Source organism: Centroberyx affinis, unplaced genomic scaffold, assembly GCF_046629955.1.
Source record: "Centroberyx affinis isolate AG114_WGS23_722 - 3 ecotype Tasmania unplaced genomic scaffold, CSIRO-AGI_Caff_v1 ptg003553l_1, whole genome shotgun sequence".
Classification (NCBI taxonomy): Eukaryota; Metazoa; Chordata; class Actinopteri; order Beryciformes; family Berycidae; genus Centroberyx; species Centroberyx affinis.
Window position 1 is genome coordinate 19,460 of NW_027281488.1, and position 16,922 is coordinate 36,381.

The following is a 16,922-nucleotide window of genomic DNA, read 5'->3' on the forward strand; positions in this document are numbered from 1 at the left end:
GTCTTCAAGTGACTGCTGGCTACACTGCCTGCCCGGCCGACACCGAAGATCCCAGCAATGCTGACGACAAACATAGTTTTGTGCTACTTACGAAAAACGGCAAACCTTTACTGCTCAAAGAAAATAAAACACTCTGGAACATTAAGAGCTTTACGTTTGTAGAATTAGTACGACTCATTAGAGTACCCTCTCAATATGGTACACATGTACCGGAAAAAATAAACACCTAAACCAAAACCTAAACTCCACACACCAAACTCCTTTTTAGCATGTAACATGCCAGTAAACAGAATCATAATCTGGAGAATAACAATATACATGAGTCAGGCAGATAAATGATTTACCAGAGATATACATCATCTTTTTTTTTTTTGTTTCAGCTGGTTCCTTATGTTCTGCTAAGTCACAAAACGACAGGGTCGCACAGGTGCTTGATGCAAGGACCTGCTTATTCCATATGTGCACACACATGTCCTGTAATCTTCTATAGCTGAAACTCCGAGCTTATAGCAAAAAGGAGGATTAACTAATGCAGGTAAAATATCCAAGGCACTCTTTGTTGTTCTTTCACACCATATTGTTAATTTCATTGCTGTTTGTAAAGGAAATATTTGATGGCGCTAGTGCCTAGCATTTCATAGGCAGCCCAATTTTTATATATATATCTTATCTCAATCTTGCATGGAAAATCTTTCACAAAGATCAGTTCAAAATGTGACCCTGCTTGTCTTGACGTTTTGATAATATGCCACTGTCCACTATGTATGAACACAAAACTGTACATGATATGTAAAACAGTATGTATGCAGCATGGGTTCTCATACCTAACTTTTTTATGTTGAAGAAATCAAAAGTATCAACAGCAACACAACTACAACCAAATCGACCAGCCGAGGACAATTTTCTCTCTAAGTAGCCAAAACACACCGAGCATGCTGTCCAGTTACAAAAAGTACAAAACGTGTAAATTATTGCACAATAGAAAGGCTCAAAAAGTTTTGCGTTCGATGCAATAGTATTGCCCCAATGATGGATCATGCATTCAGCTTTTTCCAATGGGGGGATGGTAACAGGGCTGTACTGTGTACTGGTGTCTAACCCTGTTGTCCTCTCCCCTCAGGTATCCGCTAGTTAGCCAGGGTCGCTATTTAGCCAAGGGGAGCTGAGAGAGAGCTGCCAGCATGCTGCTCTCTGCCTACTCAGTCTTAATGTCATTAGCCAGAGGGCGGTCGCTGTGCCACTTCTTCATGTGTTTCTCCAGAGTGCTGTACACACTGAAAGGCATGTGGCAGATTTCACATTTGTACACGTCCTTACCCATCTGTCCATGGGTCTTCATGTGGCGGGTGAGCTTGGAGCTCTGGGCACAGGCGTAGCTGCACAGCTCACACTTGTAGGGCCGCTCCCCAGTGTGACTGCGCCGGTGCACTGTCAAGTTGCTGCAGTTCTTGAACACCTTGCCACAAAACTCACAGGTGTCACTGCGGCGGCCGTCCTTGGAACTCGGCCGGCCGTTCCCACCACCGCCGTGGGGGGTGCTGGCCCCACTGCCGGTGCCGCTGCGTCCTGAAGCGGCGCGTTCCCCGTCCAGCTCTCCAGGCGGCGTGGAGAAGCGCAGGCTGCCGTTCTCTGACGAGTGCTCGGATGAGGAGGCAAAGGGCGATTGTCTGGAGTCCCCACCTGTAAAGCTGAGGAAGGGGTCCTTGAGTTGTCGTGAGGCAGCGTAGCCGGCGAGCCACTGGGAGTAGACGTTCTCCGTGTTTGGGATGGTGGGTGTGGGGGGATCCAGGTCCTTCTCCACCTTGATGCGCTTGGTCAGGGGACTGAGGGATCCAGGGCTGACCGCTCCACCCAGCAGCTTCCTGGACAGGCTGTCGTTGGAGATAGGGCCAAGACCATTAATGGTAGTGGTGGTTCCACACTCATCTGCCCGGTCTGACTCCATGGCCGAGTCCTCATCACCGGGCTCTCGGGGTGTACTTCGGCGGTGTGGGTGCAGGGCCTCGCTGTTCTGGTGGTGTCGGGCCCCTTCTAGCCGCAGGCTAAAACGATAGTCATTCCTTCCCTCTTCTCCTCCTCCACCGGATTCGCCCTCCATTTCCTCCTCCTCCCCTTCCTCCTCCTCCTCTTCTTCCTCTTCTTCCTCCTCTTCTTCCTCCTCCTCTTCCTCCTCCTCCTCCTCTTCCTCCTCCTCCTCTCCATTTTCAGGCATCAGGCCATTGTTCTCACTCTTGAATTTGGCAACCACTGACTTGAGAGCATCCGTGGCGCTGCCCATCAGCTCGCTGGTACCAGGTTCAGGGGAGCTGGCAGTCGAGAGGCCGTCATCTGACTTGGCATTGAGCGCCGAAGACTTGCTCTGACAGTGGGTCTTCATGTGGCGTTTTAGTTTGCTGGCCTGGGTGCAGGCATGGTTACACAGGTGACACTTGTATGGCTTTTCCCCTGTGTGGCTGCGCCGGTGAACGATTAGGTTGCTCTGGAACTTGAAGGTCTTCCCACAGAACTCACAAGACTTCGCCTTGAGAGGGGTGCCGGGTTGGGCCACGTTGGATCCGGGATTGGGGGTGGAGCGTGAGCCAGAAGGTGACTGAGAGGTGGAGAGGGGAGGCGTGGCTGAGAATGGGGGCTTAGAGCCTGGCTGGAATGGCTGCAACAGCCGTTGCATAGGGCTGGGCCGGTTAGGGGACAGAGGTGGCGAAGCCCCGGTAGTGTTCCCTGCCAGCTCACGTAGCCGTCTGGAGAAGTCCATGCTCGGAGGGGGTTCCAGTGGCACTGAGTTGAGCCTCATCACTCTGTCAAAGGCGCTGGGGTGGTGGGTGGCCAGGGCCAGGTCATCAGGGCTGAGGTGGTGGCGCGGTGGGGGGCTGAACAGCGGTGGCGTCCGGGGGTAACGGCCCTCACGTGGAGTGGAAGCTGCGTCCCGGCCGGACCCAGAGCCTGGCATCCTCAGGAGGCTGTAGGGGCTGCCGTCAGCCAGGTGGACGGCGTGGAGCGGGGGCTGGGAGGAGGCACAGTCACCTCCCATCCCAGGGGCTGCAGCCACGCGGGGGGTGAGGGGGCTGCCAGGCTCACTCTCCAGGTAGATGCGGAAGCCGTGGGTGTTCTGGGCATGCTGGAGCAGGAACCAGGCACTGGTGAAGGGCTGCTTGCAAGTCGTGCAGGTGTAACTGCTGGGCTCATCTTTATCTGGCCAAAGAAAAAGGGAGAGACAGAGAGAGACTAAAGGTTATTTGACTGTGTTAAAATGATGCAAGTAATGACTTCTCTTCTGCTTCAGGATAACAGAATCATTCACAATAGCTACATAACTGTCTAACCCAGTGATAACAGTGCTTCAAGGTATTTAAATACATAATAATAAAATGCCCAAAATATTAATATATTATTACTTGAGAGAATCTGACCTGAAATAATTTAGCAGTAAGCCCACTTTATTCTTGGGCGCAGAGTTCATGGTTATTTTTTCAATTACTAACAGTTTAAAAAATGTGCACTGCTATGCATTGGATCACAGAATTTTTCTTGGCTTAAATTGATGACATTACATAGTAGTTCAGAGAAAAATCTTGAAATCACACGACTAAAGGATGAAAATAACTTCGTTGACACAGACAAATAAATCTCCCTTTTTACTTCTCTGGTCTTTACACATTGCACTATGCAATCCTAATGCAATCTGTCAACACATGTTTTTTGCATTGTTATTACAAAATCAAAGGTCCTGAATTATAACATCTGTTAAAGATTATGTATGCATTTTACAATTTCTCCTCATTTTTCATTTTACTAAGTCAAAACAGCATTCAGCGATAGTGGGCGGCTACTAAACAAAAGAATAAATAAAACACAGTGCTGAGAGACACCTCAAGCAGCGGATACACAGCTGAGAAGGCATAGGAATATTTCAAACAATAATTGACTTTCAATAGCACTTGCACACTGACCCGAGATTTGCCTGACAATGCGCTCTTAATCTCGTTAAACACACTCATCTCCCCTCCAATGCCTTGTTTACAGAATTAGCAAGGCTAAAGTGGGACATGTATCTGATGCTGCATATTAACGCTGAATACAAATAAGAGGTCACATGTTAATAAAATGTACCAGCGTTTATCACACAAAACACACGTTTGCAGCAAAAGAAGCGAGGGGAAAATTGTGTATGTGTGTTTGTGTGTGGGTGGGGAGGCTCCTATGAAAATGCATTTCATGCATTACTTTTCTATTTCTGATATTTCATGCTTTATGGATTTATTTAAATCCTCTCAGGTGAATAGAAAAGGAGAAGAAGGGGAAAGCAGAAGTGAGAGATATGCAAAATAAGAAGCATCCGCCACTTGCAAATGTGCTCCCTCTTTCATCTCTTGGCTTTCTTATCCTTTCTTCTCTTTTTTCTTTTTTCACTGGAGGGCATTTTTCTGAAGTCATTTGCAGACATTGAACCCAAACCATGGCCATACTGCCAGAGAGAGAGAACAAGGGAGAGAAAAGTGAGGCCGAGTATGTGTGATTGTGACTATGAGCCATCCCTAAGATGGTGGATGGACAGGCTTGCATGTTTTAAGCCTGCTGTGGCTAAGAGACTAAGGGGTGAAGAAGGGGCAGAAAGAGATGAGGACTGCTGAGAGAAAAGAAGAATGTTGTGGATGAGGAAAGCGATTGGTGTTTCTCGGTTCTCCATGCTATCTCATGTGTCTACTGCCACCCTGGCCCTCGCTGAACAATCTCACTTAAAGACCAGAACACGCCATAAAATGTGCACCCAATCAAACCTCCACACAAACCTTTTTCTCTGGACTGAAAAGAGTTGGAGGGGGGGTATACTGGTAAATTATGGATCATTACAATCTGCAAAAATTACAGTTAATTGCTGCCACCTGCAAGGGGCTTTGACCCACTATGGAATTTTTCCATCATAAAAAAGCCATTTGCCCATACACGTTTTCTCTCCCTCTCTCATAAGCACAAATAAAATGTGCCCATTACATTGGTTAAAGCTTTGGTTTGGGCTTTATGTATGTATTCTGATCATGTGTATGCTTTTATGGCTTTAAATAGAAAGCCCCATGCCACTCGTAAAACAGCTGCTATAACCTAGCCTCTGTCGTTCACTTTGCTTTGATTTCGAACCTATGCACACTTCCTCAACCTAGTCTTGATGTGTGAACATACATCATATATGCATGAGGAAAATAGATGAAATTTGTTGGGTTTTAGATGAAATTTTCCTGTTATTGTGAAGGACGAGGGAGGGGGGAGGTGGGGGGGGGTCTTCTCCTCTGAGACATAGCCATGTCCGTCAGAGGAAGAGAAGGCACTGAGGGATCATGGGAGGGGGGAAGGAGGCAGGGAAAAAAGAAGAGAGGGAGGGAGAGAAGTGTGGCGTGAAGGGGACATTCCTAATGAAAACCCACCACCACAATTCTGAAGGACGCAAGAGCCACAACACTGCACTTTCAAAGCCAGTAGTCAATTCATTTTCTTATGTATCAAAAACAGCATGTCTTGCGCTATGCAATCACCAGCCCATCTATAGATGTTTGACAGATGTTTGACGTACTCCACCACAGACGGAGACAATAATTGTTACCCCCGTCCAAGCAGTGGACATATTGATTGGCATCAGCAGGCCTGACCAATACATGCCCAGATTCACAACAACAGCAGAGCAAATAAGCCTGCTATTGTCTTTAATGGTTGTCCTCAAAAGGATGGACAGACGGGGAGGAAGGATGATCTTATAAACGAGGCTGTCCTCTAATGGAATAAAGGAGAGTTTTCTCTCACTCTCCCCGTCTGTTTCTCTCTTTTCAGCAGTCTAGGTCTGTGGTGAGTTAGGGTTGGAGAGCAGGAGAGCTGGGGCTAATGCTGGATCTCCAGGTCCCTTTGAAATAGGATCAGCAGAAAGGAGAAACCACACTGACAACCCCTTAGCTGCCATTTCATGGCAAAGGCTGAGAGAGGGGACTTTGGGGGAGAGACAGACGAAAAGAGTGGGAGAAAGAAAGAGCGAAAGACAGAGACGAAAGAGGAAGAAAGAGGAGAAAGATAATCAGAAAAAAGGGAAATATAAAGAACTAAAGAGGCAGAGTATAGATGAGAGAAGTAGAACAGAGAGAGGAAGAAAGAGAAGGGGGGGTTAACAACCCCTTCAAGGCCATTTCAGCACATTGCAACACAAAGCAGGGGGAGGCTATTATGGTGTCTTAGTGGGCACAGTGCACTGCTATCAGGCAGAGAATATGATCCAGGGGCCGTGCAAAAACACAAGGCCGACTGACGCAAGGGGAGAGGGGAAATTACGGCGCCTTAAACAGCAGATATGGTAGCCTGTGGGTGCTGACACCCTGCTCACCACTGTGCCTATGCACCAGACAATACAGTTGGCCAGACAAAGCAATAGGGAGGATCAGTATAAACAGTCTAGGAGGCTGAGGCATCGTGTACACTTTGTCCATGCAGATCACCCTATTGTTAGTCCGGTTAGAGTGACCCAACCCCCACTATCATCCTCACCCCTCTCTCTCTCACACACACACACACACGGAGAAACCCCCTTGGTGTGAATTCATACCACCCCTTCCCCCTTTACCCGTCCACCCAAACACAGCCACAAACACAAACAAACAAAACAACGGTCGCCAAGACAACCACAACCTTGACCCAGAGTTGGCAAGTTAATGACGCGTTAAGAAAAAAAAACTGTCAGCAACTGTCTCTCCCTCCATCTATCTACCCATCCATCCATCTATCCATCCATCCACCCACTCCTAAAACTCTGCATCTGTCCATATATCCAAAAGTTAGCAGACTTGGCTTGACCTCCATTTTGTGTTTTGTCCTTGACCAACCCTGATAGTGGGCTGGGACTGTCCTGGTGTGACCACGTAGCTCTCACTGATATTGGTCATTTAGCTAATGGAGGAAAGGGCTAACAGGATTAGCTCACAGGCCTTCCAAGAGGGGAAGGAGGAGGAGAAAGGCACAGAGAGAGAGACATGGGGGACACAGCATGTCACCACCATTTCCCAAAGTTATCGGTTGCCCGGGCTTCCGAGCACTCACACACACACCTGAAAAGTGATTATGCTAATAGCGGGTCCTTGCCAATATTCATAAGTGTTTATAGGTGTTGGAGTGAGTGCCTGGGGAGGGAGGAGGGTTGTCAATACAGTGCCTCTTAAGAGTGGCTCAGCCGTAACTGGCGTTAATGTGATTACTACTCTGTTTATGTCATTAGGGTATTCACAGTCAGGGATTGGAGAGGGGTGAAGGGTGAGGTAGGAGAGGAGAGGCCGAGGAGTGGGGTGGGGGGGTAGAGGAGGGTTCGAGGCACCCATTAGATCTCTGCTTCGATGTCCTGCGTTTACTACGTTCGCGCTCTTGTACGTGACTTTCACCTGACTTACCTGTGACACTGACAGAAAGACTGACTGAAGTCCTGTGTGGCAAAACATTTGTTGAAATCAAGTTCATAAGAGTGCAGACCAAGCATCTTCATTTGATAGCTGATTAGTCTATGCACCATTATTTTTCAGTACTGGTGCAGTGTATGTGGTATTTCATTCATGTGATCAAGCAAATAGATCTGCCGCAGTATGACTCTGCCACAACCCTGTATCTATCTCTGCATCAGTATTTGTATTTGTCAGATACCTGATACAGCAGGTCCTGGCTGGCCTTGGCCTCCCTCCCTTATTTCTCTTTTCTCTCTCTCTTCTTCTCTTTCTCTCTGTCTCTCTCTCCCTCTATCTTACACAGCCACACGCACTTGGGCTCATACACTCACTTCTTTGTCCCGGGCCAGACTCTTTGTGGTGTGCCGAGCCACTGGCCACAGACAAAAGGCTTGTTTGACCAACACTTGTTCCTGAGACAAAGCCGGATGCAGGAAATGCGGTTTACTAAACAGAAAGCTAGCCAGGGAATAGAGCAGGCCTATATCCCGATTCCCAGTCTTTTATCAGTCTAATGTGGAGCAGGGCCTGCAACGCTGGCTGGGAATGGTTGGAGCCACACATTACTGTGTCAATGGGAGAAGCTGACCACTAACCACTACACACATCACAGAGAGAGAGTAAGGAAAAAGAGGAGGAGACGGGAGTGTAGAGAGAGAGAAAAGGCATAGAGAGAGAAAGAGGCAGTGAGAAAAAGACAGAGAGACTGGAGACCTAAGAGAGAGACCCAGGAGAGGGGAAAAGACAGAGGCAGACTGGGAGAAGAAAAGCCTGGCTGGCATGAGTGAGCGAGGGGGGGGGAGACAGATCTCCAGATAAAGATGCATGGTGGTCTTTGAGGGCCTGTGCCCAGTATAAAGTAATCTGCTGGCTGTGGCTTTGTCTCCAATCGGACTTTCACACTTATTACCTTTCCTTTCCCCTTCTCCTTCTCCTGAAAGTTGATAAGAGCAACGGTGGAGTCGAGGCGTCTCTCTGAGTCACTAAGAAACCATTACGGACAGATGGTACCCACACAGGGGCCAATGAATGAATGCACCGTACACAATAGCCAAGTAGTGTGTGTGTGTGTGTGCGTGTGCATGTGTGCACACGTATGTTTGTTGGAGAAGTGTGTGTGAGACGGGTCCTTAGTGTTTTACATATGTGCTTTTGCATGCGTGTGAGTGTTGCATTAATGAGCATATATGCTCATTGTCAGCGAGTGTGTTTACATGTCTGAGCCCATGTTTGCATGCGTATAAGCGCCTGCGTGCGTGCAGTGTGTGTGTCTGTGCGTGTCGACATTTGTATGTAACACGCTTGCCATAATACTTTTAAAATTAGCACCGCTCTACACTGTCTGTTTCCCTGCGTTACCTTAGTCCCTTTGATCTTTTCTCGGTTGAACTGTTTTTGAACTGACCATCCGCCCACCCATCCATCTCTCCATCTCTCCATCCATCCATTCATCCATTCCCCTTTTCTGACTAAGCCCAGCTGGACAGCTTCGTGCTTGGGTACGGCTCGGTCCGGCAGACCTTATAATAGGCAGGGCCAGCCGTGTCTCTGGTGCAGATCATTATGTGCTCTATGCTTACTAGCGACGGTGGGAGGCCGCACGCTGTTGTTTCTCATCCCAGCTCTAATGGTATGGTGAAAAGACCTCTGGGCTTCTAAGCTTAACCAGTCTAATTAAATGGACCATCGCTTATGTAAGCGTCCGCAGAGATTGTTTATTGAGTTGGGATCCGCTTCGCAGGATCAAACCGCCGTCAACAAAAGCTAACACTGAACAATGGAGTAGGTATTAAATGAAGGACTGGAATCAAAGAAACCACAAACTGCCAAGTGTCAGTTTAAGCACACATATCCAGGTACATGAGAAGACTTAATCAAGTAGGAGTATTTTTGGACTCGGGCAATATCCCAGATGGGCGAGGAGTCTCTGAGCACTTTAGAGGGGAAATGTAAAAAGTGTTCTGTCAAGAAAAAGATATGTCTCAATAAGCTGCAGCTTAAGGGAATGAGAATAGAATAGAATAGAATAGAATAGAATAGAATAGAATAGAATAGAATAGAATAGACCTCTACCTCTTGTAGCAGGCTTAGAATAGCAAGAGACAACAGCGTTGGGTGCCACTTTCAAAATACAGACTGCAACATTTAGACAAGACCATCCCGTCTTTCCTTACAAGCATCATCCTCATATGAAGCGCACAGACAAAATAGCCTCCGAAAGACATGAGGCCAGCAGCCTGAGCCTCCCTATCTCTGCATAGCTCAGCTTATGACAGGCTGGCGTCCCTGCAGAAAGGATGGAGGGGGACCAGGGAGGTCGACTCGCTGCACATTTCTGCATAAATCTCCAGATAGATAGCATCAGGAGGGGAGAAACGGGAGGGAAGGCAGGCAGGCAGTGAAGATGATAAGGCCCCAGGGCAGGGCATTCGACACTGTCAAAACTGTTTCGTCTCCGGCTATTGGATGAGTGGAGCGCGTTATGAGCCGGCATACCATTTGCCAGGACGTGATTCGCCTTCACCGGAGCATACAGGGCCCTGTAGCTGATCTCCCTGCTGTCCCCCTCTTCAGTCTCCACAGACATACAGGGAGGTGGACAAAATAACAGAAACACCACATGAAAAAGGACTTTAACTTTTAAGTACCTAAACTACAATTACAAAGGCAGCTACACAGGGGCTTATATTAAATTCAATGCCAATTTGCAGTATTTTTCAGCTTTAAATAAGGTCTGATAATCAACACTTTTATATGTGAATATTCAAAGCAATATGAAGCAACTAACAGAAATCAAAAGAGACCAAAGAGTCAGTGCCCAAATTACAAGTGCATCGGTCACAAAAACTATTAATTAACTATTTCATGTGGCCACGATATCAGCCCCAAAAATCTTGATAACATCAACGCAAACGGCATCGGCAAGGAGGAACAGCGGGGAACAGCGGTCGCAAAACGAAGCTCACAGACAAGGAATAGACGGAAGCTTAGCAGGACAATAGCTTAAGGGCACAAAGCACAGAAAAAAATAGCACTGAATACTGAATCAACACCTCTGTAACACTGACTAAAATAAAAACTGCATGTTGTGAGCTTTACAAAGATAATATTCATGTCAGGACCGTCATTTGTAAATCACTTAACACACAAAAACCTGGTATAAGGAACACAAAGCCTGGACCACTGAACAATGGAAACAATTAAAACAGTCTGATGAGTCATCTTTCATCCTTTTTTTGGATATTCTTTATTCATCCCCCAAGGAGGAAATTCTCTTTTTGCCCTCTGGTTGGGGCGCAGCATCAGCCAGGTTGTAGCACCCCTAGAGTAAGTAAGGATACTTCAGCAGGTATGACCCCCCAGTTTGGGGATGACCTCACTACCCAGTAGGATACCCTGCCTTATATTGTTAGGTAGGTGTTTCTGTTATTTTGTCCACCTCCTGTAGGTTTATCTCCACGCTATAGAGATGAGTGGACTGACTCACTGTGGAAGGACTAGCTGGAAGATGAAGACCTACGGGGAAATATCAGAATACACACACAGAATGCACACCTCGCATGCACAAACACATACACACACTTACTACGTGCATGTACATACATACACATACTGTACATAATGCAAATGTGGCTAGAGTGGTTAGTGGTTACAGTGAATTTTTATCAACCAACAGAAAACAAATAAATAGACATACACACACAGTAGGGGTGTTGATGCTTTACCCTGATTCTGAAAAAGTTAGGAAGCCTGTAGGAGGCCTTTGTGCTGTATGATCAAGACAGTGTTGAGAGAGAAGAAGGGTGTGTTAGTGAGGGAGAGAGAGAGAGAGAGAGAGAGAGAGAGAGAGAGAGAGAGAGAAAGGGAAAAAAAAGTTTAGGGGGAAAAGTGAGGGGTGACGGTTTAAGGCTTTGGGCGATCTACAGGCACAGACCTGCAGTCAGGCTATCTGTGAGCTGATGGAAGTCTGGACACACACACGCACTCACACACACAAAAACTCACACACATACACACACTGAATATGTCTGGGCTGAGCAAACACTTTAGCCTGTCTAGGGGCTAGAGCCATTCCCCCTACTCTCCCTCTTGCTCTCCCTCCCACTGCCTGCATACTCCTTCGTTACTCCTCCTTCCATCACGCTACTCTCTTAACACGCTCTGATGACAGCACTGAGAGAGGTTAAAGTGGGTCTCTCACAGACACACGCACACACACACACACACACACACACACACTGACCCGCTCACACACATGAACATACATAAATACAGTCTCGCCCTAACCCTCTTTTTCACCTCCAAAGGACTCTACCCTTGGCCTATAACACACACACACACACAGTCACACACACACACACACGTAAATGCAGTTTCTCTCCAACTGTGTTTCTTTTTATACCTTTACAGGACAGTACCCTTGGCCTAAAACACACACACACCTGCTCCATACACCTCTCTCCTTCTCCTCATTTAGTGTGGGACTCATCTCAAAATCCATCCATCAGGCCAGTATAAGTATACAGGTGCATTCTATTTTCCTCAACCCTGTGCCCTAGGTGCCCCAGAATTGTAAATAATATTTCCAGAGAAAATGAGACCCATCTTAGAACAGGCAAAGGAGAGAGAGAGAGTGAGGGAGAGAGAGAAAGAGGGAGAGAGAGAGAGAGAGAGAGAGAGAGAGAGAGAGAGAGAGAGCAACAGCAAGCACCTCATCATTATCTAAATCGCTGTGGGACCACATTGTGGATTGAAGGTGGAGCGATTTGAGGGGAGTGCGGGGGAGTTCGGGGTTCCAGATGGAAAATCCTAAATTCTCATCGCCTGGTGTGGAAGTGGAAATGGGAAGCTGTTACTTGCATAACACAGGGAACAAACTACTGCGGTTATCACTGAATCTGACCTTGTTGCTTGCTACTGAACACGCTCGCAGTAACCCCAGAAGCTCTGAAGACTGGGCTCTTTGCACTGGCCCATCATTCAGATACCACCAAACAAGGGCTGTTTTAAACACGCAGTTATTTTTCACCCTGTCCTACCACCTCAGGGTGAGAGGACCAGGGCATGTGAGCTTGGGCCAATCATAGCAGCCCGTTATGCATACGAGCCTCAAGGCATTGTGGAGGGACATGGCACTTAAATACAAGAGGGCCAGTGTGTTGGAGTGTCCCGTGGCCTGAAGCTGTGGGGGCTGAGGGTTGAACACGCGTCCCATCTGGTGTGTGTGACTGTGCACACGGTGGTCGAGTGGTTAAGAATTCAGAGAAACATCAATAGCTGGACTCTTTAGATTGAGGGGTATCTCAGGGTCAGGCGTAACTCAGACAACCAGTTCCCTGGAGAAGCGGCAATCAGAAAGACATGGCTTGTACTTGTGGTGACCACAGAACAGAAGTTTGGACTTTAGATGAAAACTTATTCTATCACAAGTTCAGTGTACTTTTTTAGGATGTTGCTATCGCACGTCCTCATTTCGCCAAGTTAAATTCACTGCAAAGTCATCACTCGTAAAGCCTGAGACACGAAGCTTACTGATCCTGTAACAAGGACATGGCCGCTAACAGTGAGACCTCAATGCCCCTGCCCACCACCATCCATTCATCCGTCCCTCCATCCCGAGCGTTCCCCGGTCCATTACTAATTCATACAGGAGGGGGAAAACAGTGCTGGGCCACTTCTCAACCCAGACGCTTTCCAAATCCTGATTAAAATTGCAAAATGGCCTCCTGTTCAGCCCTAATTCAGGCCCCTTCAAGACATTCTGACAGAAGCAGGAAGAGACGGGGCAGATCGAGGAAGTGGTCACATATCCAAAGTGACCTACAAATGTTTCCTTTGTGCTCCTCTGCTCAATAGCTAGCACTTGACACTAATACTGCCAGGGCTAGCCTAGAGGTTCGAAACCAACTAGGACAAACCTTAACCAAGTACATAAGTACTTAAGTGTTTCAGACAAATGTCCCAACCAAATGTTTAACAAATCAACTGTGGACACATGTAGGGAATTTTCTTTCTCAGTCCATTTGGAATGACACTAGTCGCTGCTGTACAGACTAGTGAAAAGAGAGGGGTAGGCTTGGATCTGGGTGAAAGCAGCCAGTTAATACCTACATGTAACGTTTACCATCAATAACAGTCCGTAAGATGGATGGGCCATATGCTTGGCAATGGCAGGCCACGCTCCCCACAATTCTTCATATCCGAGGCTCGCCGTACCAGATTCCTGCGTACTAATTGAAGACATGTGGTCTGATCAGCCACTATAGCAACGTGAGAAAGGCGGGTGAAATGGTGGACAATAGGACCCAGTGTGGTCCAAACAGTTAACGCCCTTCGTTTTGCTCTGACTTCCACAGCAGGCACATTTTGCATTAACGGATATCAGTGATAGGTGTTTAACATCGTAGACCTCCAAGTCCCTGCACACTATTTCCACACGTTAAAATCAATCGAAGACAATATGCAACATAACTACCTACATGTTTTCTGTTACATCCTGAGCACACACATACCGTCAGTGGTCTGTTAAAACTATAGCACGTGGACCTTTATGCTCATTTTCCCTAGAGGTGTATCATGAACATGCATAGGTCCAAGCAGTAGCGAGTGTGATATTAATTAAGGTAGCCAACCTGTAGGTTCCTTTGTGCCCAGCTGTAGAGCATAAATCAGGCTTTTAACGAGGCTAGGGCCCTAAGATCTCAAACCGTGCTGGAATGCTACCTGCACAGCCATGCCAAAAATCTGTCTGGGTCCAGGGCTCCTATAGATCACTATGCTTATAGCAGGGGACTATAGAGACCCACCCTGGGGAAGGAGGGAGGGAGGAGCAGAGGAGCAGAGGAGGAGGGTGGCAAAAGGGGGGCAAGAGCTATTCCTATTGGGTCATCCGGTTTAAGTAAACACGTGTGGTGTTGGAGTGTAAGTGCATGCACGTATGTGTGCATGTGCGTGTGTGTGTGTGTGTGTGTGTGTGTGTGCATGTGTGCGTATGTGTGTGCACCACAACAAATTCTTCTCTCTTTTTATGAGGCCTCTAAATAAGAAGCAAGGGTAACCAAGGAAAAATGAGACAGAGAGGGAGAGGGAGAAAGCTAAGGAGAGACAGGGAGAGGTACAGAGACAGAAAGGCAGAGAGACAAAGACCCAAGACCGATAGAGAAGGAAGATGACAGTAACAGGCACACACCACTCCAGCAGCCTCTCAGTGGGTCAGCAACAGTCAAGGCGTCATCAACAAAAAGTTCCTTTTCTTTCCCTCAAAATGAAGCAAAATACTTTTTTTTTTTAGAGAAACCTGTTAAATAAAGCTGCGAGCTTTGGTGAGAGTCGGTGAGCAGGATATGTGAAGAAACGCTGTGTTCCTTTGGTGACAGAAGGATTTATACACGGACAGCTGCAGGACAGGACACACACATGTACAGACTCACTGACTGACTGGCTGACTGTCTGACTGACTGACTGACTGGCTAGCTGAGTCCACCTCCGAGCCATCTTCCCTACACAGAGACGGCCCGTGAACCCCGACATTCCAGAACAGGCACTGGCAAGACGGGCTTACACACACACACACACACACACACACACACACAGACACACAGACACACACACAGCACATTTACACGCATCTAGCCACTAACGTATCTAGCCACACTAAAAGGTCAGAACTCTACTGAAGCAATGCTTTTAAGATGTACTGTAAAACCTCACTGGCAACAGTTGTCTTGCACCATCCTGCTCCATCAGTGCCGATGTGTGGAAATTGGGATATATGGCTGATCAGGGGATGGGCAGGGCGAGTTTCTCAGGCAGCACTCTGCACCACCACCTTCGATTTATGGGCCAGATGTTTGTGCCATTGCTTCTCTAACGGATAATAAAACTTCATTTACACAACGAAACAGTGGAGTTTCAACATAAAGCTTTGTTCAAATCTCTCTCTCCCTCTCTCCTGTGTCACTTATACAATGACAGCTCCGGCAGGAATGCAACTCCACTCCCCGGCCAACATGAACTCAGGTTCTCAAGATCCACCCTGTCATTTGGAGAGGAGCTGACAACCCCTGAGTGACACGGGGTCAGCGGGGCATTGACCCCGGCTGACTGCTGGTGTTGCATTCCGAGAAGTGAACTTTGTGGGTTTGCGCAAGGTCAAACCATAAAGGCCCTATACACTCATTCCATACATGTCCAGCTGATATGGAGTACAGCAAAAACCCAGCGGGAGAAAATGCCAGAGCAAGACTTCAGAGACAACCTCACGGCTATCTCATGTACCTTTGACACCACCGTATAGATATATATAAAGACATAAAAAGATATGTTTGCTCTTAAAACACATGGCCTTTATTGCTGTTGTCCAATTTCATCACCCTTGCAATACAGAGAGGGGTAGCTGATGAAAGGAGGAAATAAGGGCAGTGAAAGGACACTGGGATAGTTTTTGAAGAGGAAGGGGTGTATTTAAAGGGTGGCGAGAATGGTGTAAAAAGCTGTAGAGAGCAGAAGACGGGAAAAACAAAAGAGTGGTGGACAGCTTTACGCCGCAGCACCCCATTCTAGATTACATTAGCGGCAGCTGCTTCCTTTGTGCGGTTTTACGGCCAGGCCCCAAGAAAAAGCTGCTAAAATTTCACTTAATCTGCTGCAGAAACCCAAGTGTCTGTCAGCCACTCAAACAAGGGGGCCTAAAAGCACCATGCTCTCAGATAACTGAGGCAAAATAACTCTAATAATAGCTCTCTCCGTGGCCATATAGGCAGACATTTTGTGTAACCAAAGAGGGTTCGCCTCTGCCGCCGGTGCATGGGAAACTGGCCTGCATGCTCTGCATGTCCAGGGGCAGGCCCTTAATGGTGGGTAAGGCAACCAGACAACTTCCCCCCTCTTCCCTCCTTTTCTCCCTCTCCATTTCCACCTCCTGTTCATCCTCCAAAGTCATTAGCTTATGCTAATCGCTAAAACTACCAAGAGTGACCCCCATTTCATTTAAGCCACTATAGTGAATACCAGATGTCGGCACTACAGCTAAAAATGTAAATTTTATGAGAGAAAATAATTGTATTATTGTTTTTTTTGGGTTTTTTTTTTAGGTCTAATCTCTATTAGTTGTCCACTACTTCACACTAAGATCACTCACATACATGCATGTAATGTGTTATGACATATAAAATTCACTCCAATCCTCATTTAGTTTGAAACTACATCAAATATCCCCTTCAACAGTGTCTCTTTCACTCAGTTGTTCCTTCCTTGTTCTTTTTGGACAATAACTTTGGTAAACGGCAGCAAGTGAAAATCAACGAGTTCTGCAAGAATAATATAGCTTGCACTGGAATTGATTAACCGAAAAATTGCAAGTAATACTGTGTAGCAACCAGACACTAGTCACTGGTATTTTCACTGTGCAACCTCTGATCTAAGCAGGAAATGACATTTCAAAATGCATGAATTGAAATGACC

At 47.0% G+C, this 16,922-nt stretch overlaps 1 protein-coding gene across 1 annotated transcript in view; it reads right to left on the minus strand.

Annotated features, from left to right (window-relative positions):
- Window positions 1-1,157: 1,157 nt before the first annotated feature.
- Window positions 1,158-16,922, minus strand: part of LOC139661559 (B-cell lymphoma/leukemia 11A-like) — a 33,745-nt gene continuing 17,980 nt past the window's right edge. The window contains exon 3 of the mRNA XM_071540034.1: window positions 1,158-3,189. Coding sequence (XP_071396135.1) covers window positions 1,196-3,189 — 1,994 coding nt within the window. The 3' untranslated portion in view covers window positions 1,158-1,195. The remainder of the gene's footprint in view (window positions 3,190-16,922) is intronic.